Source organism: Pectinophora gossypiella, chromosome 13, assembly GCF_024362695.1.
Source record: "Pectinophora gossypiella chromosome 13, ilPecGoss1.1, whole genome shotgun sequence".
Classification (NCBI taxonomy): domain Eukaryota; kingdom Metazoa; phylum Arthropoda; class Insecta; order Lepidoptera; family Gelechiidae; genus Pectinophora; species Pectinophora gossypiella.
The window spans coordinates 9,455,078-9,480,712 of record NC_065416.1 but is presented as its reverse complement, the minus strand read 5'-3'; the positions used below and the strand labels follow the sequence as shown (position 1 = coordinate 9,480,712).

The following is a 25,635-nucleotide window of genomic DNA, read 5'->3' as shown; positions in this document are numbered from 1 at the left end:
TAGGGAGTTCAGCATTTGGGCGTTATCAAAGGGCATTTAGGAGGAAAAGGGGTGGTAAAAATTCTGCTTACGAGACAAGCGTTTATTACGCGCGAGGCTTACTTAACGCCAAAATTGGGTCGTTCATACTGCGATGACATGTCAGATAAGGTATACAGCGGTTTATTTATTATGCATACGTGTCTTTGTCATTCTACGGGTCTGACAACAGTAATACATAGCTATTAGGTTGCATATTCACTCGCATCATGTTACATAATTTGGCCGCTCACTTCCTGGAAAAGTGTACTTTGTTTAATATGGTGTGTCTGTAAAAATACACAACATAAACATAACATAAACAGCCTATATACGTCCCACTGCTGGTCACAGGCTCCCCCTCAATCCACCGGAGGGGGTATGGAGCACACTCCGTCACGCAAAAAAAATATATGAGGGCTAAATATTAATGACAGCCACACTACTTTTTCCAAAGAAAATGTCACGGTAAAACAAAGAACACGAACATCAACAACTAAGCAACAATTATCCCACATAATTATATACTATACTGAATGATACTGAAATACGATAAAACCGTAACATAGTTGAGACATGGGCCACTCTCTTTAATTGCGTGCCTGTCAACGCGTTACTTAGCTAATTGCACGGGACGCAGATGACCATAGTATATATGATTAATTACAAATAAAGTGTACCATTAAGATAAATACAATCAATTTCAAGGACATCAGTTCCATTTTGATTTTTCTTCGCCTTGGCGGCCGTGTTATGCCGAATGTTGTCGGGATAGCCGATTGATTGGCTTTGGCTTTGACACCATCTATAACTTAGCTAGACCCGCTGGAACCTGTACCAAAGAAAAATCTACTAGGTGTTACTCGCGACTGAAATTTCATACAAACTTTGCCACCTTTTTGCTCTCCTAAGGCTTAGATTTCGCAAAATACCGTTTTAATGAGCACCGTCCTAAAAGGAATCCCCATGCAAAATGTTAAACTCGTAGCACTTGTAGTTTCTGAGATTGCGTGATGACTGAGTCGGTCAGTGAGTAAACTGAGTGAACTTTGGCTTTTATATATTATTATATTCATTTTACTAGCGACCCGCCCCGGCTTCGCTCGGGTGCAATGCTGAGGAAAAAATGAAATTATTTACTACATCACATTAAAAACCTCAAAAATAACAGTATTTCTCCACTATTTAATGGATGTTATTATACATATAATTTATATTTATGATCTGCTTTTATCACATTATTATTTTACAATTTCATATTTAAGTACACTATAACTATTTTATATTGTAATGGGTTTTGTTTTTGCCTTTAATAAAGATTTTTTATTATTATTATTATAAACCTTCCTCTTGAATCACTCTATCTATTAAAAAAAACGCATCAAAATCCGTTGCGTAGTTTTAAAGATTTAAGCGTACATAAGGATATAGGGACAGCAAAAGCGACTTTGTTTTATACTATTTAGTGATTTGTTGTTGACAGTGAGCACTCCTCGTGACTGCAGCCCGACCTTGTCTCCACACAACAGCGCGTCGCCATTCACCAGGTCTATTGACGCTGGCTCACTATCCAGGTAAGTTCCACATACTTAATGAAAAATGTAAACATTAGGGTTTATCCTAGAGTATATAAAAACTAGGTAAGTATATAAAAATTCTCGTGACGTTCCGAAAAACCAATAGAACTATTTTCTTAAAACTCATGTGTTAATTCCTGGTAAGGGATTCATCAATTTCGAACACCAACAGGAGGTTGTTAATTTGAGATGTTATCAGCATCAGCAACTTCGACGCTACAGAGTTCAATTAATCAAGAGCAATCTCATTGATAACATCTCTTTGGTTTGCCCGTTCGATACAAACACGTAACGTCCCGCCATAGAGCAACACGGACTTCCGCGGACCCACAGACCAAGTACAGATGCTACACATCGCGGACCGGACATTCCACGAACGGGGACACAAAATGGCAACTTTACATCAAAGGAATTAACTGAATGAAAAAGGTTTCATTTCGCTTCGTGACACACATGTCTTTCTAAAGAAAAGTAACAATAACATACCTTTTATTTGTGTTTGAACTTGTTTCCTTATTATTTTTTATTTTTACTATAAGTAAGTAAGAAACATCGTGAGGAAACCCAATACTCGAGAAATGCCTTTCAGAGGTATGTGACGTATACTGTATTGGGTTGGTTTCCCTTCCGCGTCGTTGGAGCGCCACACAAGCAGTGGCTTCTGTAAAAACCGGACCTGGTAAATATTCAGGTTTGGATCCTGTGAAATCGGGATAATGATGATCATAATATATAATAATAATGATGATAAAATAAGTACTTTAATTAATGAAATTCAATACTTCGTTTTGTGCGGATTGAAATAATGTTTTGTGTTAGTGTCGTTAATGAAAGCACAATACTCATATCAATATATACCAATAATTGGTTTAGTAATGATTTCGACATATGTACACATTATGCAGCATATCGCAAAATGATACCTAATACGAGATTTAAACGCCTTTGGCCTAGACAGAACCTGCAAAATCCCGTAAAACACAAAAAAATATTTCATTCTCTTGGAAGTTTTCTTTAAACAGTTACTTTAATGAGTTTTATAGAACAATAATACGAGGATGTATATTTTATAACCTTTGGTAGTGCCATTAACAATTGGACTTCCAACAAATTATTTTTTTTTACTTTTTAATTTATAAAATGGCAATACTTCTTCCTTCTTCTTACGATCGACTGCAAGTAACGAGTATTTTTGATATGTGCCTAATGAAAAATTAAAAATATAACGTGGTCAACTCAAAGTCGCCGTATTCTTTACCACCTTCTACACACCGGGCAGAGCACAACAACAACAATTTGTGCGACAGTATATCCTAGGTCAAAGATAAATGATGAAATCCTAATTAAAAAAATGATGATTTTACCGGACCGGACCGGACGAAAAACCATCTCTCGTTCTCATTTTCAATCTACAATTAGTCAAGTCATAAAAGCACTCTGTGACGTCATAGAAAAACGTGGTGAAATGACAATTATTACGTTAAAAAAAAACCGGACTGTTTATAGAAGAAAGAATATAGTTTTTCGTCCGGTTTCCGGTCCGGTTTTTTTTTTTGTTTTTTTTTAACGTAATAATTGTCATTTTACCACGTTTTTCTATGACGTCACAGAGTTTTTTTATGACGTGACATAATGTAGATTTGCCGCAGATGGCATTAACTACTTGGCCGGACGTCACAGAGTGCGTTTTCATACAAATCCCATAGTAATTTCATGTTTTGACGTTTAGTAAGCAGTACATCTGATTTGGATGGAAACTGCCTCCGTGGTCTAGTGGATAGAGCGTTAGGCTCACGATCTGGAGGTCCGGGTTCGATTCCCGATGGGGGACATTGTCGAAATCACTTTGTGAGACTGTCCTTTGTTTGGTAAGGACTTTTCAGGCTTGAATCACCTGATTGTCCGAAAAAGTAAGAGGATTCCGTGCTTCGGAGGGTACGTTAAGCCGTTGATCCCGGCTATTAGACGTAAAAATCACCTCCATCAACCCGCAGTGGAGCAGCGTGGTGGAGTACGCTCCATACCCCCTCCGGTTGATTGAGGGGAGACCTGTGCCCAGCATTGGGACGTTATATAGGCTGTTTATGTAGATGGAAACTAACCTATTCTGTGTTCCAAACAGATCGGTGGAACAGCTGTCAAGTCCAGGTGAATGCGAGTCGGCGCTGCTAGGAGGGCTGCGGTCTCGCGCGGGCGGCAAGGGCGGTCGCGGCCGCGGGTCCGCTTGGGGTTCCATTTCCCGTGTGTTCGCTCGCAGCAGACACCGCACCAAGTCTGGCAGCGCCACTGCCAGTGGACATGAGAGCGGTAAGACATTAAAACTTCCCCGAACTATCGATAGTTAGAGTACCCATCTTGACCTTGAAAATTGTAGTCCTTGCAATAGTCAGAAACAATGCTATCGATGGCCATACTGTTTTATGTGGACTATCGGTAGGCAGCACTAAATAAAACTCACAAAATTTCACCAGCGGTACCAGTGGCATGAATTTCAGTAATGTATGAGTTTGTATCCGCCATCTTGTGTGCATTGAGCATGATTAAATCACTGAATTCCTTCGAAAAAAACTGACAGGATAAAATAAGTAAAGGCATAATTAATTGTAATAATAATTTTATAAGTAAGTAACTAAATGTATTATTAAAGGCATCTACTTAAAACGTTAAGAAAAACAAAAATTGTTTCGTTGTCCATTCATCTTGATTATATTTTACGAATGACAAAAAAGATACTTTCGATTTTTTAAAGAATATTGGTTACTTTTCTACAGTTGACTTATCGTCTTGTCCACAGAACCAGTATACGCTGGGACAGGCAGCCAGCGAGCTTGGTCACCTCTAGGCAGCGAGGCAGCCCTGCGCGAAGCAGCATCGTTGCCGCTGGCGAGGTGGCGTGCGCCCGCTATCATCGCCTGGTTGGAGCTGGCACTGGGAATGCCTCAATACGCTGCAGCCGTCGCTGACAATGTCAAGAGTGGGAAAGTCAGTACTGTTCTTAGAAATTTCCTATTTTTGTTCTTTTTTATCCCCTTGAGAAGTGAATTCAAAGCACCATCATTGCCTGCTTGAAACTACGTAGCTAATACGCTGCATCTGTCACCGACTGTACTGTCAGAAGCGGGAAGGTTTGTATTGGTTTTCATGTGTTAACATTTTAGTCCATAGCAATGCATTTTTGACTCCAAAGAACTGGCGCGCCTTTGCCTTAGTCTTGTCGAGTTGGAGTTAGTAGGTAAGTGTCCATACAGCGGTCACAGATTACCCGATTACTCTAGCCATAGAGGCGGCCAATCAGCTCGCGACACCTAACACTTCAAGACCCCGATATCGACCCCACCAGCGTGGTCGATGACTTCCCTCAGTCAGCGCTTATTGCTATCGACTCACTAGGGTCGATTAATCAATCTTTCAAATATTTTTCCTCTCAGACGATGCCCTGAGCCGAGGTCCGCGCCCAACTGGGCACCCTCAGGCCTGTTGTCTTAAACGTTGTACCGGGTGAGAGCCTTCAGAGCTCCCCATTTGTCCGGCCAAGTAGTTAATGCTATCTGGAGCAAATCTACAATAAGTCACGTCAGCTGATTGGAGTGAGTACATATTGTAGGAAAAAGCACTGCCATGAGCACGTAGCAGTATAGTGTATCTGTCACGGTAGTAGGTAATATACAACATACTGAGAAATGAGTTTCATAATACGTTTACTAATAACCATTTGTCAACTAACCTTCACAAAGGTTAGTGACCTGTTTATTCCACCACTTAGTTTTGTAAATATGATACAACATTTTCCTTGTGTAACTCGAGCAAGAAGCATACTAATCATACTTTGTTAGGACAAACGAGGTTGGCGCTTATGACAAGTTTTATCTCGTAATCCGTTTGAGCGAAACAAACTTCATTACGTATTCTGTTACTACTAGCGCAGAAAAATATCTCTTCTCTTTTTTTTTTTTTTTGTCTTTATTTTACTTAAGGGATATCTCTTCTCAAAAATGTATCACAATTTGTATGTTCACGCTCATCAACCGACGTCCACGTCAGGGTCTTTTCATCCCAGTCAAGCGTTAGGCTTTTCAAGGCTTTAAAACGAGCGAAATATGCAAAATTGTATTCAAAGCAAAATCGACGCTTCCATTTACCCCGCTCGTAACTCGCGACTAAAACATTGTGGCTTATCTTTTAAATAAAAGTCGCTTTTTTCATTACATTTCCATTCATCCATTATTCCGTATATGTAACATGTTATTAGATTAGAATGGAAATTGGGCCCCAATACAAAGTCCTTGATAAATTCATCGCAATATTTGTTTATTCGATACACGTTTGCTTTCAGATTTATCAGTTCACATTTTGTGGGCCTTATTAATGTTTGACACGAAATGTTACAACAAACAATGTCGTCAGAAGGTCTCATTTCCATTGGGTTTTGTTGTAGTGAATATTAATATTCAATTTGCGGATATTCGTTTTACGTGGTATATTTCTTTATAGTATTACGTATAGGTACCTATATATTTTTAGATCGTATTAATAAAACATAGCTTTAGGTGTGTTAGGGTAAGGTGACGCAATAGTAGCGTCAAATATTGTGTTCTGGTTGGTTCTAGATCCGTGCTTTGAATGGGCAGGTTCTGCTCGAGCTGACGGACGCGGACTTGGAGGTGGGGTTGGGGATCTCGCAGCCGATGCACAGGAAGAAGCTGCGGCTGGCCATAGAGGAGCGGAGGCGGCCTGACCTGGTCCGCAACCCGGCCATAGGCCAGCTGACACACGCCTGGGTCGCGGCTGAATGGCTCTCTGATCTGGGCTTAGCACAAGTGAGTTAATTTGTTACTTACTTACTATTACTTGGGTTTATAAAGCACTTCTTAAGTTTTTTTTATAAATTGTCTAACGTCATCTTCGTCAAGGTTTACAAAATTACAAGATGGTTATTTTTGAATACTTCAGCAGATGTTAAAAGATTTCAAAGATATCAATGCTACAATTTTTAGGGATTGCTCGATCGATCGGTATTTTTTCTTTATTTGACAATAAAAACGTCTAAATGTATCTAATGCGATTTGTGTACTAATATGTTTGTAATGTAGGTACACATGAAACCTAGATTCAGTAATCAGTGCCGTAAATAATAAAAAAACTAAAACAAAAGTCAACAATGAACAAACAACCCAGACTACATCTTAGGACTACAACTCTCTTGTTCAATAAAAAATAAAAAGAAACCTTTCCTTTGACCTAGGTTGCTTTATAGAGGATCAAAATATAAAACTTGTTCAAAGATTGCAGCCAGGACCTTTGTACAACAAAAAGTATTTGTCAAACAAAACAAAGGAAAAACTCAACTGAACCCTAACAAATGAACGAGTCGGCCAACAAGATCTTGATTCAAACTTTCTCTTCAAGTTAAATCTGCAGTGACATTTATTTTTAAGGCTCTACAATTACAGTGCTTTGTTTTAACAAATAAATCAAATCAAATAAACCTAATTTTTAATCATCATCATCAGCCCATTAACGTCCCCACTGCTGGGGCACGGTCCTTCCCTATGGATGGATAGGGAGATCGGGCCTTAAAGCATCACGCGGACCCAGTGCGGATTGATGGTTATTAACGACTGCTAATGCAACCGGGACCAACGACTTAACGTGCCTTCCGAAGCACGGAGGAGCTCGAGATGAAAACTTTTTTTTTTGTGGTCACCCATCCTATGACCGACCTTTGCGAAAGTTGCTTAGCTTCAACAATCGCAGACCGAGGGCGTTTACCGCTGCGCCACCGAGCTCCACCTCAAATTTAAATTTACGTAAGTAAAAGTAAAAATAATTTAAACAAACACAAAAAAATCATGAATTTTGCGATGGAAAATTCCACTTGATATTAACTCAGAATCATGATCTGAGTCATCTCCCTCAGTATTCGGTACGATGTCACTAACACCCTATGTATTCTAGACATGAACATCACAAAAGGGTATAGTTACTCCATTTTTTGATCTACATCATTAACTAACGGTACGTGCCCTCTTTGAGACGATTTTTTATTTATTAAAAGATTTGAGTGCGTTTGACTACGATCCAGCCGTGGTCTAAGGTGTAGCATGCAAACTCAAATAGTGCCTATTTACTCTTAGCTTTAAAATCCCCAAATTTTATATAATTATTTTGGAATAATTTCCATTTCCATTACCATTCCATTATTTCCATTATTCGTGGAAATACTCCACCTAAATCCTTATCCCAATTATAAACAAATTCACTGTACTATCGCATTTAAATCTTAATTAACGACGAGAACATTTTGCCGTACGCAAATTCTTACTTTGATTGTCAGAAAAGATAAAACTTGTTTACGTACTCTATAAAGATTAATATAAAATCATAAGCTTAAACAAACAAAAAAATAGTAATTTGATCTCACTCAAAATGATGAACCATTTATTTGAGCTGATAACCTGTTACCATACGATACATCATATCTACTTGGAACGAAAATCAGGATTTTGACTGCGGGTGGTATTAACGATGACTTGTGGCTCTGCCCAACCCGATTGATAATGGCCTCCGCGGTCCAGTGGTTGAGCGTGAGGCTCACAATACGGAGGTCCAGGGTTCGAAGCCCGGTGAGGAAATATCACAAAAATTACTTTGTGATCCCTAGTTTGATCACCTGATTGTCCGAAAGTTAGATGATCCATACTTCGGAAGGCACGTAAAGCCGTTGGTCCCGGTTACTATTTACTAATGTAAGTAAGTAGTCGTTACATGAGTCATGTCACCCTGGTGTCATGTAACCCTGACACAACCCACTCGAGAGAAGAAGACCCGGTAGAAATACGGACGTGCCTACATGTATGTAAAAAACCGCTTCCACTATAACCACATTACAAATAAAAAATAAACCAAGTATGAACGTGGGTGAGTATTTGATAGCCAAGCAAATTTCAGTCGAATTGTATGATAATTGGATTCAATTGTTTGGCTGTCAAATACTTAAACCCACGTTCATCCCTGGTTTATTTTTTATTTGTAAGGTGGTAAATAAATAAATAAAAATAATTCAGCAAATAAAATGAATCAAAAGTTGAATGATGCCTGACGATGATATATGTACATTTGTACATACATTATGTGCTCTCACTTTTGTTTCTCAACTGACAATTTCCCGAACTAAGTACTTCTCCTTTTTGAGAGGGTAGCAAGGCCAATGACCGACCTCAACTCTGATGTAAGGGTTTATACTACTGCTTCTAACTTAAATTCATCTTTTTTGGGGTTATGTTCACGTTTTTACAATAATATAACTTGTACTTAATGTATATACTTGTACTTAATATTTATTAATATTAAAAGATGTGATGTTGTTGCAGTTTCTTGTCATTTCTTCTCCTTAGCGTAAAATGCGAAATGATAATTACGTTGAATAAATGATTCTGATTTCTGTAACAAAACATTGTTTAAAACTTCATTTATTTTTCACGTACCAGTATGCAGAATCGTTCCTGGCAAACCTGGTGGACGCTCGAATGCTGGACACAATCAGCAAGAAAGAGTTGGAGAAATACTTGGGCGTCACAAGGAAGTTCCACCAGGCGTCGATCGTGCATGGGATACACCTGCTCAGGATAATGAAGTATGATAGACAAGTAAGTGGCTTTATAACATAAGAAACATGAGAATTCATTGTTTAACAGAGTAATTGGAAGAAATTTGACAAAGGGATTCGGAATCCGTGAAATAAGACAAAGTAGCTTAAGTCTTTATATTCCGTCTTTTTTTTGTTAAGGAAAGACAACACGATATTACACCTACGAAGCACATTTTCGAGAGATATATATTTTTTTTTTTGGTCGTGTCGTATCGTGCGGTGAAGGTTTTGGCGGGAAGAAGAGAGGAATGGCGGTTACTCCACCGATAAGAGCGCAGCTCTTAAATAGAGAGAGAGAGATATTTTATAATAAAACAAAACTATGGTGAGCCGTGGTAACCCAGTGGCGAGCTGCGTCACCGCGCGCTTTGGAAGAACGCTTGACTCTCATTCTGAGGTTGCAGCTTCGAATCCCAGTACGGGCCTAAACTAATGATTTTAAGAATTTGTTTTAGAATTTATGTTTGGATTATAAATAATATAATTGAGGAGCTCGGTGGCGCAGCGGTAAACGCGCTCGGTCTGCGATTGTTAAAGTTAAGCAACTTTCGCAAAGGCCGGTCATAGGATGGGTGACCACAAAAAAAAGTTTTCATCTCGTGCTCCACCGTGCTTCGGAAGGCACGTTAAGCCTTTGGTCCCGGCTGCATTAGCAGTCGTTAATAACCATCAATCCTCACAGGGCCCGCGTGATGGTTTAAGGCCCGATCTCCCTATCCATCCATAGGGAAGGCCCGTGCCCCAGCAGTGGGGACGTTAATGGGCTGTTGATGATATAAATAATTATCACGTGCTCTGCAGTAAAGAAAAACAACGTGCAGAAACCCACATTCCCGAGAAATGCTCTTCGTAGATATGTGACCGATCTTGTATTGGGCTGGTTTTCCCTTCGCGGGTTTGAAGGTCAGAAAGGCAGTCACTTCTGTAAAAACTGGACCTGTCGTGAGAAACGGGATACCGCTAGGAAGATGATTTTATAAATCTATAAAATATTATCTTTAGTTGAGTACGTTATTTGAGCTACTTATACGTTGTTTTTTTTACGTAACAAAGACACAAAGAATATGTACCAATTTACTTATCGACACTTTTCTCCGAGTTCTGGTTGGTATCACGGGCGAGGAGGTTTCCCTTTAAATTCCTGTGGGTGTTGTGGTATGCCCGGGGACCGCAAACCATCTTTACAAAGTAGAACTTACGTGTCCTGTCTTAAAAAAATCATAAAAGCGTTTTAAATTCGCTCTTTTCTGCCGGTATTGCTGCGAATACTGCGTATTTCAATTCCAATTATATGTGATATTTTGTGGATTACAGTACAATCCGTGACACCGTATAAAAAACTTTGGGGGATGATTTAGACCATGATTCTAAGTTGAATTCAAGTGGAGTTTTCTGACGGAAAAATAGATGAAAATTTTAGTGTATTTTTCAATTCTTTTCAGCTCCATACTTTTACGACGGAAAATTCCACTATATATTTGTGAATCACCCTCAAAGTTTGCCTTGCGGGGTCACCAACCTGTATGAAAGATCTCGAAATCACGAGAAAAACAAAATGGCTCTATAAGTTTGCGTTATGGTGTAGAACTTTCTATACAGGATTAAAATCCTTTTAATATCTCCTAGTATTATAAGAAATAGTCATGGCATTATATTTTCATTCTAAAAGGTTTTCTTTGTTATTGGATCATCGGCTTCTGGCATTGTTTCCCGTTCAAAGCTTTGTGATGTTTCCCTATTGTGTGGGAAAATCTTTGTCAAGCAAAGACAAAGATTTGAAGATTTTTTTGTTTTGTTTTGTTTTTTTTTTTTTGTTAGGCAAGTCTAACTAAACTTAGGTATATTAATAATCTTTTTTTTCGACCTATTTCTCTTTGAAGTCCAAGCAGATGTTAATAAACATCCTAAAATTCATTATCGGAAGTATAAAACTAATTGAGTGGCGAACCGCATCGTCACACTCCAAATGCAAATACCTACTTACATCTTATTTTTTTCTGAAGAATCTTTTCACTTATTTTTGTAATAATTTTCTCACTATGTTTTTACTTTATTTATAAATAAAATAAAATAATTTTATTTCAGACAGATGCCCATATTACAAAAAGTTAAAAAACTATGTTAGTAGTGACAAAACAAAACAAAATTTAATTTAAATATTTGCCAGGCCTGCCTGATGCACTAGGCACATGCATAAGTGCATGTACCCAGTGCATCATAAGCGGACAATCTGGCTTATCGCTAATTACCTTTTTTATACACAAGAGAAAATTTAATCTAAAAATATTATGACTCGGATGAGACATGAACCCGCAACTCTTGTCAGGCCGAAACGAGCGTGTTAACTATTACACCATTGGGTCCTCCTGTCCTTGCAAAATTCTTCGATCTATGTATCGTCATTAAGCCGATGAGTTTCCCTAAGCATGGGTGCCTGTTATAAAAATATAAAATCAAAAATCATTTAAAAGAAGTATCATTGAAAAACAGTTCAAAAGAAAAAAATATATATTATATGTATTCCATTTACTTCCCATTATCTACGACACGATGTAATGTAATGTAAGTACATACAATCAACATAATGAATTATACGAAGCCCTTAGTCGACGACAAAACCAAATAAAGGAACGAAACACGATAATAATTCATGGAGTTTCTTCCATCGTTCTTACAATAATTGAATCCCATAAAGGACTGGTTCTATTGAGCAGATGAGCGAATGAATGAACGATTACCTACCGAGCAGTGTCTTTTATCGTCATTTGTTTCATTTTTATTTTATCTGCAGTATCTGGTTTAAACTTTATTGTTATTCCTTTTTTACATTGTGATGTTTTTTTTATTGTAACGAACCCATTTGGATTTGTTTTCATCGTTATTTAGAAAGGGGTGTAGCTATAGGCTAGGCTAGGTTGTCAATATCTTAAAACATTTAGAAAGAAAGAAACAGTTATTATTTTATGAGACCACAGACGCGGCTTACATATACAAAACATTACAATAACATTACATCAAAAGTCGAAATAACACACACATGAAATACTTAATATAATATATAAACATGGAAACAAAGAGAAACCTATAACTACCTAAATTAAATGTGATGTTATGTCGGCTTACTCATGTGTAGAGGTTGGTGTGCCGAATAAAAGGACCTCACCCAGCTTATGCCGCGGCGTGACCCGCGACGCTGGTATTCTGTTCATCTCCATGTCATGTATAGGCCAATGATAGAGTCACTGTATTATTATGTATTTGTTGCAGTTATATAGCCGTAGTTATAACTGGTTATATACGATTCGTTACTGTCTTACTAGGAATATAAGTATAACACGGAACCAGATTAGTGATATGATTATCTGACTAAACTAATCTGGATACTTAAATAGTTATAAATCTTTAATCGCTTTAGTATAATTATGTACCGAGATATGATTATATGGTCGTCGACGCCGCCGCGGCGCCAGTTCACCGTTTTTATGCGAACAAGTACAGTGCACAACGCAACCCACTATTATACGTCAAATATTCGTTTTGGCATCCGTAAATAATCATAAAACTGACGTCACGTAAACGTAGCTTTGACGCTGGCACGACGACGACGCTCGACAGACGCTAGTGTGGGGTGTCTCTAAGATAGAAAACAGAAACCGTTTTTGTCACCTTTAGATCTGTCTTTATTTAGTAATCGAATTTCATTATTTATCTTTGACCTAGGAAACGACCCAATTCTGACACGCTTCGCTTCTTCCACTCTCATCAAAGACTTCATATGCAAACTCGCTGGTTTACAGTATTCTTGACTTGACCTTTCTTTAAAACATCCTGGAATAATAATATAGCAATAATTTGGTTAATTATATAATTATTACAATTTGCCACAGGCTTTAGCCGTCAGACGGCACCAGTGCGAGAATGTGGACGCAGATCCGCTGGTGTGGACCAACCAGAGATTCATGCGGTGGGCGCACAATATCGACTTGGGAGAATTCGCTGAAAATCTTAAAGGTACGCCTTATATTTTGTCCTTATCTATGTTTTTTTGACAACGTCTAGAGCTCTGTGGTGAAGTTTTTCTTGCAGCTCCATTTTCTCGGCTATTCAGGTTGTGAAGCTGCAGTAGTTTTAGGCGCATGTTTGAAAAATTCACGATTCAAAGTGTAACGGCCTACCTACCTACCTCCCTACCCACCCACTACTCCCTACTCCCTAGAGGTGTTAGCTACTGAATATATATTTAAAAAAAAATAAAAAAATAAATAATTAATGTCATATGCAGCAAATAACAAAACATACGCTCAAGACAATATCCCAATTTGGGTACATTTATCGGAAGACCAACTAAGTACCTACAGTCACGAGCATTAATATGTATACAATTTGCTACCATGTCACATTAACTTTTTTGACAAATTGAACTGTAAGTCTCACTAAATGTCAAATATCTTAGTGCGACAGAGTCCTAAAGTGGGTACATTGTATTGCTCATGACTGTACACCTCGACGTTTCTGTTACATCAACGTGATGATAGGTGGTGAGCTGTATCGCCGCATATAATGGTCGAGCCAACTGCGTTAGTGAAAACTGCACTTAAGATAATGCTATCATTATATTGCCATGTCACACACAAATGACTTGAAGTTAAAGTATAATTATTATATCTTTCGAACAAAAACCAATGGAAAGCCCAACTACAAAATAATCTAAAAATGTTTTTACACTATTTTAATCTTAACATTTTCATGTATTTCCATGTCACCACTTGTTTCATTTATGTTTCTCGCTTATTCTTTTACGTGGCCACACCTTTAATACTAACAGATCGGAGTAACACTGCAGTGGTAATAATAACAACAATTTAACAGCATAAACCAAATTAACCGATTACTCATATCCCTACAGACAGCGGAGTGCACGGAGGTCTAGTAGTTCTAGAACCTTCTTTCACCGGAGAGACGATGGCAACTGCTCTAGGCATTCCACCTTCAAAGAGCATCATTAGGAGACACTTGGTCGCCGAGTTCGATGCCCTCATCATCCCAGCAAGGTGAGTAACATACAAGATTTAATACTCACTTCAATGCTAGGACACCATAATATTTGCTAAAATAATGCTTAGAAAATATTTGCAACTATTGTCACCTCTAGCGAATATTATATCGCCCAATCCCAATATAATGCCCATTATTTACATTTTATTATTATTAAATATTATAATTATATTGCCTGGTGGAGACATGAGCATAAGTTTGGTGACGACAAGCACTGCCTATTGTGATAACATATGTATTGTACATTGCCCCTGTCTATGATATTACTAAGCGAAGTGGCAAGTCTATACTAACCATGAGATCAGCCATTGAGCACTGCATGTTAGTTGTCACCAGATCACGCCCCGTAGGTGAGCAAACAGTAGCTGATTATAATGTGAGGTGCAATCCTGCAGGTATACGATATTTTGCCAGGTGGAAGAACTGCAAGTGGAGGCTGCCCGAGCATCCATGTTGTCCACAAAACAAAGATAAATCGACTAAACACAAAAAACTTTCCTTCAAAAAGTAATCGCTTCGACGCGCCCAATTTCTACGACCTGTATCTATGTAAAATTCCTTGTATGAAATGTTTGTAAAGTTGCTATTTTTACACAAAATCCTTTTATTTGCAAAGTGACTAGGGTTCTTCCGTCAATACTCGCTCGACTGTGAAACTTTTTTGATCGGAAACTTGACGAGCAGTGAAGACTGATAAGTTATTGTAGGGAGTCGTGGTTTGTAAGTAAAGAATCTCGAAAAGTTGAAGCGGTCGGAACACTTTCGATATTATTTGTACACCTCCTCCTCGCCTTCGTCAATGTTAGAATCAGTGTTCTACTCGTGCCCCCTAGAGCCCCGACATGCCGTAGACTTAGATTTGTCACATTAATGTTTATTCGAGATTCATCGATTTGGTAATTTTAGTAAATGTATACAACTTAGTTGGTATTGACGTAAAGCATGAAATGCTTCGTATATAGGGGGTGAGTCATATCCCGTTATCTAAACAATTATTAAAGTGGATTTGTTTCTATTCGACAATTTAAAAATATACTTACTAAAGAAAGTTTTTGAATAATTACACCGAATATCTTTAGATATAAAAACGGAACAATTCACCATAGCTTTAGGGTTACAACAATAATAGCGTTTACCGATATTGTAACATAACTATGTTTTTGACTTGTATACATTGGTATTGTAAAATTGACAGCAGTGTACATTAGGTTCCCTTGTAACAATATCAATTAACATTATAAATGTGAATAAATCCTGATGAAAAGATGAAAAGCTAAAGGACGTGTCAGTTTGTTTTATTATCATCACCCTAACTCGGCGATCCTAGCATCGGGACGGAACGGTAACGACCATTTTATCGATACATCATGAATGCTCTCATCATCATTAGATCGCACCTTAATTTGATCAGGCTCTATCCACTTCTCTTTCCATAACATACGTTTATTTTGTAAACATTCGATCACAAATTGTGCTTATCTTCTTTCATTTGATCGTCGTTATTTCATTCGATTTCACAGAGAACAGTACTGTGCTTAGTTCATCATTCACTTGTCTCTCATAACATTTCCTCCAGTACTTTTCTTTGTTGCCATAAAAATTCATAAAAATTTTTTCACTTTTTTTTCATCATCTTATACACAATAGCATGATTCGAGTTACAGCAAAATGCATCATGCTTTTGGTGTCTATATGTTGAAACTTTATCTAAATTGTTAATTAATACTTACTTATATTCTCAACTCTCTGTGTATAGCTTTGATTTTGATATTAAGTAATTATTTGATGAGGGCTCTAAAATCTTTTAAAATATAGGTTTTAAGATGGCAACGTTTCAGATCGTCCAACTTTAATTTAAAAAGTTGCATGTCAGCTTTTTGTGTTAGCAGTTTACAAAGACATAGCAAGAGTCAGATACGCTCTGCCTGGCTTCTGTCTAACTACCCATAAATGTATTGTTTACGACGAAATCAAAGCGATGTTGAACTTTCAGGAATATGTTTGGTCACCAAATAAGGATGTTGGGACGACCATTCTCAAGATCTGTTGCCACTGGTTTACCAGGAATCGACTTGAGTGGTGACTCTAGAAGACACAGTTTAAGGGTAAGTTTTTACATAACTATTATAGGTATGTATTGTATTATTCCCTGGTAGTCTCACCCTACTTCTCTGGAAAGGCGATGCGGAACTTAATCTATTTTCTTCGCAGATATTTGCGATGGCAAATATGTGAACTGACTTTCCATATCTTAAGTATATAGATCCAAATTTCCCACTTCTGAATAAGGTTTGGAAGCAGCGAATTAGTTATAATAGTGTATTGTGCACTGTTTCACACTTTCCCAATAAACACTCCTTTCTATTTTTCAGCTTACGAATGAATGTCTAAATTTAAATTACCCACATTAGTCATAATCACTCTTGTAAACCCTACCGCGGTGGGTAGTGCTACCAATCATTAATAAGATAACTCGCATCCACTTCTGATATTAATTAATTCTAAGATGGTTAATGACTTGCATGGTTGAAGTTTATCAGCTCTTCGCTTATATTGAAAGCCTTTCATTTTGTTAAGCGCACCAATTCTTAATGTCACAAATAATCTCAGATATAACATAAGCTCACGACTATATCCCAATGGGGTAGGTAGAGATACATCCATCGCAAGATGAACTACGTACCCACAACGAGCTTTTTGTTAGACCAACGTGATAGATGGTGAGTCGTATCACCGCCTATAATGGACGAATCAACGGTGTTAGTGAAAACTGCACTTAGGAGAAATTGATAACTCATTGGTGCATGTCTGGTATCGAGGTTCGAACCGCTGCTCCCCGTTTGACCACAGGACCCCAGAGAGTCAATCAAGCATAACTGTAAATCAAGTTATATTTGGAATTCTAAATCAACTAAGTCAGATCGAGAGATTTATTATGATAATAGTCGGTAACAGACGGCTGGGCAAAGTTCCAAGCACTAATTTGGAAACTTAGGAATATCTATAGGCTGTCAAAATCGAAACTGTTACGCAACTATATTGATCTTCGAATTAGGATAACTAAACACTGACTGTTGAGCGAGAAAATTAGCATAAATGACGAACTAGTGACATGGAATAAAGAATAATACTGCGTATAGAACGGGAACTTTCCGCCCGCACCACTCCTTCTGGATCTTTAGGCTGAATGACCGTAGGTCGCTAGGGAGTAAGGGAGAGCGCACGTAGAGTATATCTCGCTCACACTTACGCGGTAAGGCGTCACGGTAAAAAATAGATTTTGGTATAGTGTCCGGAGGTGCGCTACTGTAATTATTACGCAGCTATTTTAGTACTACCTCTGAATTAGCTGGAAGAGATCTCTCTTAGAGATAAGTCCTCCCTTGTCCGTTTCATGTTTTTAATGTAACTAGCTGTTAAGTGCAATAAAGAATAAAGAAAGTATTGTATTTTTCCGGACGTCATAAAATATTCTACTAAGGATTTTTGTGTGCTGATAAACTATCACTTTAAGTTCATCATATTTATTTATGCCAATACCAAAATTGACGATTTTCTCACAACTCACAAGTCTTGCGTACTAAAAATACTTTCTTTTTATACGTGACTTATTGCAGTTTTGCCGTAAATGGCATTAACTACTTGAGTCTCACCCGGTATACTAAATAACTAATATTCTATGTGATATTATAGTTCAAAAGCCCCATCAGCTACATTTGCTGTACCAAACTTTATAGAACGAAATATCATTCCATGTTGAAGTTTTAAAAGTGAACTTTACGCGCGATGTCTGCGGAACTTATCCAATTATCGACTTTAACTTTATGTTCTTAGTTTAGCAAGCGGTTGAATTAATTATACATATTAGTTGATCAATTGTATTGAATTGGTCGGTGTACTGCGGAACGGAAAGCGATTGGGGCAACCACCGTTCTACACGCCCTATCTATGTTATGAAGGCGATTACTCCACCGACAAGAGCGCAGCTCTTAAATACCGAGAGAGAATTGTATTGAATTACAAATTATGAAAGTATACGCACACAATTTGCACACAAGTATATCTATAAAACCCAAATGTTTGAATTCATGTAAACGACATTGATTGATTTTAAAAATATCTACTCTTAATACTAAATAAGTCATACAAATCTGATACTAACACTTTTATACCACAATACCCAAAAACACATTACAATTTGAATTATACTTGATAGATGATGCGAAATAAAAAGAAATCTAATTTTAATCAAAAAAATACTTTCACTTTGTGATTGTAAACCAAAGTAAACACTTTACCTGTCTACAGGGTGTTAGTGAGAAGAAAAACTTTAAGGGATGATTCAGAGTTGATATCAAGTAGTATTTCCGCCGCAAAGTTCATATATTTTTTTGTGTGTTTTTTTTAATTATTTTCAATTCTACACTTTTGCGATGAAAAATTCCACTTGATTTTATTTCAGAATAATGAGCTGAATCATCCCCCTCAGTATTTGTTACGATGTCACCCTGTATATTACTTATGTAATAAATATATGGCTATGGGCTTACCCTCTATTGCACAAATACACCTCTGTCTACCCCTTCGAGGACACAGGCGTGATGGTATGTTATTTTTGTATAAGAAACGTATTTTTCCCCCAACAGGGTTCAATAACCCGTGCGCTCGGCGTGCTCAAGCCGAAACATGACAGGACGTCACCATCAAGCTCTAGCGAGAGTTCCAGCGTCCTGAGTCTCACCACGCAGCCGTACCAGATGTCCTACTCACCACCCATTGGCATGCGGACGCTATCTCAACTCAGTATGACCTACGCCCCGCCGCCTACGCTACAGGAATACGAGCCTATATACACGCCACTCAGCCTATATTCACAGTCGAGTGTGTCCACTCGAGATAGTTTGCAACGCCTCAACGATATCAAGGAGAACGTGTCTATCACTCATAGGTGAGTTCTATAAACTAATTAAACGGATAATAAATTGGTATAAATTTTACAGTTATTTTGGGCAATGAATGACACAGTAAAAGAAAATGTGTTTCGTAGGTATTGCAGACTTACAGTCGTATTGTATATCTTAATACTTCCATGAAGATATTATTAATGCAAAGGCTCTTTTTCCCTACTAAAACCTGCATTTTTTCTTTAGACCTCAAATAATGAGCGGACTAACCCACAAGGCCTATTTGCACATTTCTAACAACTTTGGCAAACTCAATTGGAATGGAAAAGTTAGTCCGGGCAGAACGCCTAAATCGACTGTAGCCTACCAGTAGAATAAAATGAATTTCCTCTAATTCTAACTTCGCGACGCGGACAGTCTCGAGATATATACTGCCATGAAACTAACTCTTAAGCAGCGTTGAAACTGCTCGCAAACTTGCTACGACTCGTAATTCACAGCTACGTGCGTAGCTATTCGCTACGACCCGTAACGCGCTACCATCATAGTATTAAGCGGGTAGCGCATTCGTAATCTATTTATGTGTTTTAATTTAAATACATGACAGATTGGAAGGTTTTTATAACTGTATTGAACGCGACAGAAATATAGGTATTGCTTTAAAAAATATATGAGGTAAAATAGTGATACCTGCAGAAACAGGCACAATTAATACTAACTAGTTCGAAAGTAAAGTCCGAAATGGAATTGTATTTTCACTAAACATTTTTTGTTTTATATCATATATGTATTAGGGTTCAAACTGCATAATATCCTTTATTTATCATGCGATAAACCCCCACAGATACGGCCAGAAAGCCGACCACGCACACCGAGTGAGCTCCCCTTTACCAGCGAAATCGGTGGACGAGTCCATCGTTAAGCAGAAACGACATCGACGGGTCAAGAGCATCGGCGACATCAACGCCTGTAGCAAAACTTCAGTGTAACGCTAACTTAACAATATTGTCAATTACTTCCACCAATACCGCTCAAACTCGAACCAATATGTACAAAGTTGCATATCAAGATATTTCAACTAACATTTTTAATTGGGTGGTTGACTGCTTTTATATTGGTTTTATGTGAAACGTTTTTTATCAGCCGCATTATTTTTATTACCAGATGTCGTGACACTGCTGTTAACAAACATTTATATTAACTTTATTGAAAAAAAACATAACTTATATATTAAATAAATAAATAAGTATTAAGAAAGTTCATATACCTAGATGAAATGCAAAAGGTATAATCACCTTTTAAGTTACGTCAAATAGATGTAGCGTAGACAAATTAACATCAGTTTTTATTATTTATTCATAACCGTTATTCCTGAGTACTCTATTTGTTATTCTGTTTGTACCATAAACTATTTGAAATGAGTCAACTACCCGTTTCGACTGAATATTTTGCCTTATAATACTCACTCCGTAAGGTTGTAATAGCATAATTTAAAGATTTATTTTATAATCGACACAGTATTTTTTCCTCTAACACGCTGTATATCGCTACACTGTGATATGATCCACGCAACCCAATGTAAACTGATGAGCTTCTCATTTTTATAATTAAAAAAATATTAGTCAATTTATACGAAAATCTAGAACATTATTAATAATTATTAACGTGTATTCATTCCATCGAGCTTAACATTTATTTACTTATCAATTATTTGTTTTTGTATTATTCTGTTATTATTATTTTAATAAATTGTTTACACATTTTAAATTAAAAATTTGTTCTTTTTTCGATTTTAAGTTTAATTATCGTGATATTATGTTTGTGATACATTTGAGTTACCTACCCGTTAGTTAGGAGTTTTATACAATCTTCTGAAATAAAAACAGTATTGAAAATGTATTTGTTGTTTCATTTTCTACGTCTCTACACTACTATTTAAGAATAAATAATATTTTTATCATGAGTCATAATTATTTTTTGAACTGGAAACATGATTTATGAAATAAGTCTGTGTTCAGCAGTAAGGTTTTTAACCCGAAAGCGAATAATTGACTAGGTTAATGATCTGTACGTGTTGAAAATATGGTTTTATATCTTTCTACGCAGTAAACGAGGTCGTTTTTACCGTTTTCAATAAAAATATACTTAGATAAATACCTATTATGAGACCTCAGTAAAACAATTTATTTTTCAATTCGCCCGTTCTTCGATACAAAGGGTCACTTTTATCTATTGTGGGCTCACTAGCTATTTATTTGATGGCTCATTTCGTACCAAAGCGGTTCTTATAAAACTGGCGAGATTGGAATATCAATGGGATCGATCGGATTCCTTTTGAACTTGCACTAAAATGATTTCAATTTCCAACCGTTTTCATTTATTTATTATCAAGAATATTATTTAAATGTGAAAGTATATTAACTATTAACTTTCGTAACGACTTCCGTGGTCCAATGGTTGAGCGTTGGGCTCACGATCCACAAGTCTTGGGTTCGAATCCCGGTGGGGACATACAGGACATTACAGGCTGATCACTTAAATGTCTGAAAGTAATATGATCCGTGCTTCGGAAGGCGCGTTAAGCCATTGGTCCCGTTACTACTTATGATATACTGTTATGATTAAGCCGCCAAAGGCCCCTAACAAGGCTCATGTAACAATTACTCACTTACATCAGTAAATAGTAACCGGGACTAACGGCTTAACGTGCCTTCCGAAGCGCGGATCATCTTACTTTAATGGATGAATTAGAAGGTAAGTAATAAAAATAGGCGAGACAAAGGAAACATTTAACCGGCCATTCACGCACGCCTCACTATCGCCTCCGCACTGATATTGTGGCGATATCTGCCTCACGCTGCTTTACTACCAACATAACGACGCCTAAGCCGAAACTACGTTTACATTGTTTTTCCGGGGTGTAAGAATTACTTTCCAGATAACCGAATAGTAAAGGGACCGACATGTTTTTACTTTTAGGTAAGTAAAACTGGTAAGAAATCACTAGAGTAATCCATTTTGACAGCTATCATACAGTATATGAACACCTAAGGAAAATTACATAAACCTTATAAATATGACGGTAAGAAAACTTGCATGGATTTCTCTCGTGAATTTTACTTTAGTATGTACAGTCACGAGTACTAATATGTATACACTTTGAAACCATGTCACATTAACTTTTTTGACAAATTACACCGTAAGCCTTAGTAAATGTCAAATATGATAGTGCGACAGGGTTCTAAAGTGGATATATGATATTGCTCATGACTGTACAGTCAGTGGCCTTGTAAAAGTACATAAACTGGCGTATTAAATCTTAAAACATTTTGTTTTATAGCACTCGTCCGTGCTAAGGGAAACTCTCAAGGAGAAAATTATATCGAGAACAGGCGTTCTTGATACCAAACCGTATCCGTGTCCTAGTCAAACGACCATCGATTACATAAGATAACTAAATCTTTTAAGGGGCAATATATACGTTTTTACAATAAGATTCCCATTGACATTCAGAATTTGCCTTTCAACTGTTTTAAGACAGTAAGTAGTTATACAAAAACTTTACAAAAAAGGTTATTATAAAGTTAGTGATTATTTAGAAGATATGAATGCATGGGATTAACTGTCTGAGAACTGATATTAGGCAGCTAAATTACTCAATTGTATAAATATTTTATGTTTATTTTTATTTTTTTAAAGAACGTCTAGGGCCCTGTGCCGAGGTTTTTCTTGCAGCTTCTATTCCCCGGCTATACAGGTTGTGAGAAGCTGCAGTAGTTTTAGGCGGATGAGACGTTCGTTATGTAAAAATTGACGATTCAAAGTGTAACTATGTTACCTACTGAATAAAGATATTATTGTTTGAATTTGAATTTGACTACGACGGGATTTGAACCCGCTGTTCACAAACACATACACGTGCTCAAAGTTAACACGCTGATCCCTGCTTGACAAGAGCTATAGGTTCAAATCCCGCCCGATCCCGACTTTCTCGATTTAATTTTAATTTTGTATTAATTAGTTTTTATGTTACGAAATTAAATTAAATTGATGAAATTAAGTCTTGTGTTCGTGTGTATCTATCTAAATTAACATAAATTGTTTAAGGATTAGGTATCTTACAATACAATACAAAAACTCTTATCTGCATTTAAATCACATTAAAAATACATTAGTATTATAATTAAATTGGTAGTACAACAGGCGGCCTTATTGCTAAAAAACAAGAATACTTAACGCAATACCCGACGAATGATCAAAATTCATCATGCATAGTGAGTACATTGATGCAGTCAAATTAAAAGGCAGAAGATTACAATAATACTTTATTTACCAGACAAGATAATGAAAACAATTCTGACAAAATAAGTTTATTTATTTTGCCTTTGTCTTTTACGAGCTATCCAAATATCCTCGTAATAAATACAAATAAGGAAAATACGTTATGTTTATTATTAGCAGGGATGATATCTAACGAATCAGAAACATAAACATATCTGACATAAATAGCCTACACTGTCTAACAGTACATTATTTTATACTATAGGTACAAATATGCAAAAGGTTTTTTTATAGGACATTTGTTTTATTATGACGTAACATTTAAATTACGTAGTCGCTAAAAATCATACTTTTATTTTGTAAACACCTCTCCATCAAAAGTAACTAATTACTTACTTACGTATTAATACGATTCAGGTTTCTCAGTAAGTATTGAAACATTATCCCGTTTTCCAAGGGGTCCGCTTACCTGAAATGAAGATTTGACAGGTCCGGCTTTTTACAGAAGCGACTGCGTGTCTGACTTTCAAACCCGCGAAGGGAAAAGCAACCCAATACAGGTTAGATTAGGTTAGGTCTAAAATAATAATAAATACTCCTCCTGACCTTAAAGACAGTTTGTCTTTTAAATCCTCTGTCCTTGAGAGTATCTTGCGATCGTCCCACACCTTATCTCTTAATATCCCTATCCACTCCACTGACTTTTATTCTTGTTGTTTCACGTTGCAGACTGTCCAGTTAAGGAGGGCTTCTTCTCTGGACTCTTTCAGAAAAAGCATGACGAAAGCCCTCCTGACTGAGGATGTTTATCTTATATTATACCAGTGCGTTATAAAATATCCAAAGACGCAGGGGAAAAAAAACAGTCAAATTAAGAATGCCCTGTCACCTGTCAAGAGTTTTAAAATTGGTCACATTATGAACGTCACTGCTGAAGGTTGACGTTTACTGCTTCTTTTCTAATGAAAAAGCTAAAAAAATAGATTTGGACTCTAAAGGACTATTTACAACGCTAAAGGACTATTTTAAGTTTGGCAGTTTTGATGAGGCCGCCCCTGCGCCTAGGCCTCTGCAGATTAAAGCCTTAGAGATAGGCCGCAGGGCCTATGATGTAAAGATGCTAGTGTTATTTTAGCCGCCGGGAGGCCTCTAACTTGGTTTCAGAATTACTTCTTCTATTGTGTGGCTAGTGAGGTCAATGGCCGATTACTGACACGTGAGAGATAGCTGCGCCGGGAATAGGGCTATCCATCTCAGCGAATAAGGAAAAAACAAGCATTTTTTTTTTCAAATTTATACATTAATTATACTTATTCAATTATACAATTCCCATTACAATTGATGATTCAGACCATGATTCTGAGTGAAAATGAAGTGGAATTTTCCGTCGCAAAATTCATGTTTTTTTTATTTTTTTATTATTTTCAATTCTATACTTTTGCTATCGAAAATTCCACTTGATATTAACTCAGAATAATGAGCTAAATCAGCCCTCTCAGTATTCTCTTACGATGTCACTTACACCCCGTACCAGTACATACAGGTACCATACAGGTACCATACAAGTAGGTATGGGTGTTAGTGACACCGTAACGAATACTGAGGGGGATGATTCAGACCATGATTCTGAGTAGATATTAAGTGGAATTTCCTGTCGGAAAATTCATGAATTATTTTTTTTGTTTTTTTTATTATTTTCCATTCCAAACTTTTGCGACGGAAAATTCCACTTGATATCAACTCAGAATCATGGCCCGCATCATCCCTCAAAGTTTTCGTTACCATGCAAAATTAGAGAATTGAAAATAATTTAAAAAATATATGAATTTTGCGGCGGAAAATTCCACTTGATATTAACCCAGAATTACGGTCTGAATCATCCCCCTGAGTATTTGTTACGGTGTCACTAACACCCTGTATTTGTACTAAAAACAGTTTCGCGTGAATCTACATTATAAATAAACGAAAAGTAGGTGCTACAATTTTCCGCAAAATTCAGAAGACCTAATTTTCAAAAACTTATTAAATATACAGAAAGTTAGCATATTTGTGTGTAAGAAGGCAAGTGTTGTGTAAATGAGTCCCGGGGGAGGTGGAGGCAAGTTGTTCGTTCACAGTCGTTAGCAGCCTCGCACCAAACTTCATGTAGAGT

General features: G+C 37.0%; 1 protein-coding gene across 11 annotated transcripts in view; it reads left to right on the top strand.

Annotated features, from left to right (window-relative positions):
• Positions 1 to 21,036, top strand: part of LOC126371972 (kazrin) — a 166,301-nt gene extending 145,265 nt beyond the window's left edge. For 5 of the 11 annotated variants that reach the window (XM_050017460.1, XM_050017454.1, XM_050017455.1 and 2 more), the window contains 10 exons: positions 1,502 to 1,592; positions 3,718 to 3,902; positions 4,390 to 4,577; positions 6,203 to 6,412; positions 9,083 to 9,241; positions 13,131 to 13,254; positions 14,150 to 14,294; positions 16,292 to 16,403; positions 18,945 to 19,246; positions 20,047 to 21,036. In XM_050017460.1, coding sequence (XP_049873417.1) covers positions 1,502 to 1,592; positions 3,718 to 3,902; positions 4,390 to 4,577; positions 6,203 to 6,412; positions 9,083 to 9,241; positions 13,131 to 13,254; positions 14,150 to 14,294; positions 16,292 to 16,403; positions 18,945 to 19,246; positions 20,047 to 20,191 — 1,661 coding nt within the window. In that variant the 3' untranslated portion in view covers positions 20,192 to 21,036. Of the gene's footprint in view, positions 1 to 1,501; positions 1,593 to 3,717; positions 3,903 to 4,389; positions 4,578 to 6,202; positions 6,413 to 9,082; positions 9,242 to 13,130; positions 13,255 to 14,149; positions 14,295 to 14,693; positions 15,867 to 16,291; positions 16,404 to 18,944; positions 19,247 to 20,046 lie in introns of those variants that run through there. The other 6 variants (XR_007567106.1, XM_050017456.1, XM_050017464.1 and 3 more) reach the window with 6 other exon arrangements.
• The last annotated feature ends 4,599 nt before the right edge of the window (positions 21,037 to 25,635 follow it).